Source organism: Elephantulus edwardii, unplaced genomic scaffold (genome assembly GCF_000299155.1).
Source record: "Elephantulus edwardii isolate Elephantulus edwardi_28Jun2011 unplaced genomic scaffold, EleEdw1.0 scaffold00016, whole genome shotgun sequence".
Taxonomy (NCBI): domain Eukaryota; kingdom Metazoa; phylum Chordata; class Mammalia; order Macroscelidea; family Macroscelididae; genus Elephantulus; species Elephantulus edwardii.
In genome coordinates this window covers 1,884,623-1,889,719 of record NW_006399766.1, presented here as the reverse complement: position 1 = coordinate 1,889,719, position 5,097 = coordinate 1,884,623, and the positions used below count along the sequence as shown (strand labels likewise).

At 30.1% G+C, this 5,097-nt stretch overlaps 1 protein-coding gene across 1 annotated transcript in view; it reads left to right on the top strand.

The window, feature by feature from the left end:
• The first annotated feature begins 1,753 nt into the window (after nucleotides 1-1,753).
• Nucleotides 1,754-5,097, top strand: part of CHDC2 (calponin homology domain containing 2) — a 135,108-nt gene continuing 131,764 nt past the window's right edge. Inside the window, exons 1-2 of the mRNA XM_006881847.1 lie at nucleotides 1,754-1,983; nucleotides 3,028-3,243. Coding sequence (XP_006881909.1) covers nucleotides 1,754-1,983; nucleotides 3,028-3,243 — 446 coding nt within the window. The remainder of the gene's footprint in view (nucleotides 1,984-3,027; nucleotides 3,244-5,097) is intronic.

Genomic DNA, 5,097 nt, shown 5'->3' with positions numbered 1-5,097 from the left:
AATGAATGGAATTCCAAAATCTCTGTAGATGTTCATTGAAATGAAAAATAAAGAAATTTGTTGGTGACTCATAACTTATATCAAATATTGAACACTACTTACAATAATGCCAAAGAAATTAATTTTGTAAAAACCTTTGAAATGTTTTAACTATTTGTTTATGACAAATTTGCTTATTGTTCATTCTCCAATAATTTTAATATACCATAGTAATTGCCTTAGCAAGTAAAGCTCAATAAAGCCCTATGAAGTGATATTATTTCTTTGACATATTACTTCATTTTAGGTGATTTTTAGGCCTTTTTCTTTTTTTAATATACATATATATATTAACGTATATTAAGATAAAATATTTTTATAATGCTTATGACTGACTAAATAGATATTTTTTTGTAGAGACGGAGTCTTCAACTCATTTTCCATTTCGTTCTCCTGGTTTAACTAAAAAGACATCATATCCTGTTAAGTCTAAAGATCCTGCTGGGTCAAAATTCTCTATTGGTAAGTGGCAAATACGTTGTGCACCTGCTAAAACCACTCCATAAGCAGCCCTGTAATGTATCTTTTTAAAAAAATTTTACTTTTAAAAGTGACTAAAAAATCATAAAAAACAATGGCAAAATGAAATTGTCTTTAGTCTATAGTTACTCGTCGTCTTTAACGCTCTGTAATAATCTATAGCAGCAGTTCTCTAGTATTCTTGGTTCATATCCTGTTAGTATCTTGGGGATTTTACCCTATGGCAAAGGTAATTTTACTGTAGGCTATATGATTCCGTTTGCTGATTACATCGTTTGGCCAAAACAGAGTAATAGGAGCAATTCATGTCTTATGTGAAAGATACTGCAGTATCATTTACCTAAATTATTATATAATCCTGCCATATTGTTTGCTGGGACCTCAGGGCCTCTTTATACAGTTTATGTAGCACAGACCTAAAAGTTGTTCTCCTCATTACCTACTTTCTAAAATTGTCTTTAAAAGAGGGAGCACATATGTATGTTCCATATTATTTTCAGTTACCTATTTGTACACTTCCTTTTCTCAATATAAATAGTTTTGCCATGTTTTCTTTTCATTGAGTGAATCATAATCTTAAATGTCACAAGGAGTTGTTTGGAATTTTTTTTCAGTGTAACTTTACTTACTTAAATCTTTTTTGGGATGAAAGTGATCTAACTTTTAGATTATTAACAGTTGTTACACTAACTCAACATTTGTGAGATTGCTTTATATTTTACCTTGTGTTTACTATGTAATTGCCATGTATTGCTATCACTAAAAATATTTGTAGTTTTACTATTGTAAAAATATGTATTGCTAAAAATATTACTATTTATTTCTTTATGCTTTAATTTATTTAGGGGCAAAAGCAATTTTTAATTAGAAACCACTTTATAATTTCTATCTATATTTTATTTGAGACTCTATCACATTGTTTAATAAAAGCAAGAATTGTCAAGGCAGTTTGCATATGTATTTCAGAACGGTAGTTTCTATTTTGTGTACTGCTTTCACATATTGTCTAAAGTTATTAATTAATTTAATTGAAATTTATCTGTCTTAGCATTTCTAAGCATAAAAATTAATGCTTTATTTTAAGATAAAATTTGACTCAGGATTTAGTCTTTGAGAAGTTAGAATAATTAGTAAAATAGAATTTTGTTGTCTATATAAAAATGACAATAGCTAACGGAGTATTTTATTTTGTGGTCAAGTAACTCACATTTACAAACATATTTGCATTTTAGAAATGAAAATATTACCTGAATATGTGAAAGGAAAGGACAGTGAAGAAGATATATTGATACGTGATAAGAATTGTGTAGAAGAAAAGAACAATAAGCTGTTCTTTTCTCCTGAAAAAGGAACAAAAGCATACGATTTCTTTCAGAAGACCGTGAATGCGGCACAAACCTGGTTCAGTCTCTTTGGTTGGCCCCAAGGACCTCACTCTTTCTCCATTCCAGAGTCTATAAGAAGGTGATGGTTGCATGTTTCTCCAAGTAACTTAATTTGTATCATATAACAAAATATAATCTACTCATGGGGAGATATCAACCAAAATATAATAATAAATCATTTATTCTAAATAGATAATTAATTAGATAACTGTTAAGAAAAGCAAAAAGATGGAGATATAAACTCCTTAGTATTGTTGTTGTCGTTGTATCAAGTCAGAAACAACTCATACCTGAGCTTCCCATGGGTTGTCAGAGGCAGGAAATATTACTAGAAGATTTTGCACATCTTTCTCCTGAGGAGAAGCTGGTCAATTTGAATAACTTTTCCTTAGATTGAAAATGCAACTTTTTACCACCAGGACTCCTTTTTTAGTATGTATATAATTTTTCATTTCTTCCTCATTTCCTATGATTTAGACAAACATTGGAAAATTATGTACTTCAGTATTCTCATTTGCTAAATAAGAAAAGGTAAAATAATGAAACATTCGACAGCATCATTTCTTTATAAATAAAATACCAGTCCTAGTGGCTTGGTCATAAGGATTTGCATTGCCAACCCCAAAGACATGTAGTTCGAGTCCACCATGGGACTTGTCCCATGGGAGAAGGGGGGGAAATCTCCTGTATGATTTACTACTTCTGAAAAACATTCTGAAGGATAAGCTATGAGTCAGTTTCCTACTAAACTGAATCTGTCATAGTATATATATTTTCTAAGTGTTTGAAACCTGCCTTGGAAGCTATTAGGCATTACTGTATTTGCACTGATTCCACAAAGTGCTTACACTTGCCATTAACAAACTGATTTTTCAGGCCTGACAGTTACAACCTTAGATAATGATGTATGTTTCAAAGAAGATACTGGAAAGCTCTAGGAATATTAAAATTGTATTTTTTAATTAACAAATGGTTGCTGAATAAAGTTTTCTTTGTGGTTTTCTATTTAGTTGAATTTAAATTCCATTTTTTAGTCATCAAGCTTGGGGTATTTTTTTATCAAGCAATTTTAAGAATATTTGTAATGTTAAAGTTTTTGGTATTTCCCTCTCCCCCCCAATAGGGATGTGTGTAAAATGCAATTCTACTCATCATCATCCAAAAGAGTTTCCAGACAGAATGACTTTTCCAGATATAATAAAACTATTTATGATGTGATACTCCACTTGAGTGGAAGATTGCCATTTGGAATTAAGTCTGGTCAGGCATTACCTGTGGAGAGTCCTGAACGACTAAAGCAACTTTACTTGCAGCATAATTCACTTCTCTCAAGTCTTATGTAAGAACATAGAATATACTTTCATTCAATCAAGTGAAAGGAGCTCAGATAGTCAAATAGTAAGGAATTACACTACAACTCAAAGACACATGGTTTGAATTCATCAGCAGCTCTGCCAGAGGAATATGAGCAATCTCCTCTTAAGCTATTTAATGTATCTGAGACTCCTATAGAGGGCCAGTTAAGAATGAAACATTTTAAGGCAATCTAATTGTGATTCTGGAGGAGAGCACTGAAGTAGCAGAGAGGAACATGATTTTTAAAGTCATACTGTTTTAGACTTACCATCTAGTTCTTTTCTACTTTGGAAACTTTGAACAAGCTAGTTAAACTGTTTAAATACAAATTTCAGTGTCTGTAAAATCATGGGTGATAATTGGCAAATTTAGTTTATTAAAAAATTAGAGATATTAAGTATACACATAGTAGATTATAATTATTAATTTAAAAGCAAAGAATTATGGTTAATGGCTTTTATATGCTAAGATATTTCCTTAAATTATTTCAGCACTCTAAGTATTAGTGACATGCAGAAAAATTACTCTTGTGACATTACTATTACTGAAATAGAATGTGCGTTTTTAAAAATCTGTTCCATTCCAAATGAATATCATATAAAGAATATAAGTATTTATCAATTAAAACATCACACTTATTTCACACAATGGGAATAGTCTATTGATTTTTATAACAGTGAAATAGAAAGTAAATAATCTCTTAATTTTAATGCTTTATACTCTTTGCCCTTGATGATTGATTCAGTAAGGTAAACATTGCAATTTAATAAACATTTTATTGCTTTTTTATTTAATAAAGTTAATTGTACTTTTAAATATTAACTGAGCAGGAAAAATATGGTTGAATACATATTTTGTGTTTACTGTGGAGAAAAAAGTAATTTTGTAACAGTATCATTAGTCTTCACAGTTCTTGTGATTGCCTCATTATTCTTAGATCATTTTTTGGCATTCATCCCAGTAGTGTGAATATTAACATGAGTGGGTTCTAAGGTGATGTTTTATGGTGTGAGAATGCAGGTACAGGAGAGTTATTTTGGCACTAAAATTAAATCATCCAGATTTATTTTCTCTTTTATCAGTGAAAGGATGCATATCATGATATGTTAGTTTTACTAAAACTCCTTAAAATTTATGAAGTGACAGCATGGCTAATAAAATGGAGTCATTAATCCAATTTATGTGCATATGTTTCATCCTGGACCTAAGTTTATTAAAATTCAAAATAATCATAAATATTATTAATTTATCTATTCTAATTTAACAACACTTGGTGTGAGGATTATTGGAGAAATTACATTATGGCAATTTAGTCCACTAAATGGAAAAAAAAACCAACAATAAACAAACCAAAAACCCTGTAGCTTTTTCAGATTAAATGTAACAACTAATTTTATCCATTTTGTTTCCTAAATGTAAACTTCAAAAAAATATTCTAATAGAAACTTCGTATTAACAAGTTTAAAGTCAACAATCTAGAAAACTACTCATGATACAAAATCTATTGAGAGAACATAAAAGAAATATTGTCTTATGTACTGATGAAGTTAGGTCTTAATCTAGATTTTAATCTCTGAAAAAAATAGGTGTCATTATGGCCTTATATTTTGAGTTTTCTGGATTGGAGGTTCAGCAAAAGAGAGAAACCAGTTGGAATGACTGCTGCAATGGGCTCTGGTATGTCAGGAAGTGTGAGGATGGCACAGGATAGGACAAAGTTCAAAGCTGTTGTTGTGGCTATGAATTGTTCTTGAACTGATGCCACCTAACAACAACAAATTCAAGTATATAAAATGTTAAGGATTAAATTAATATTGTTTTAATTAGTTAAAGTTTA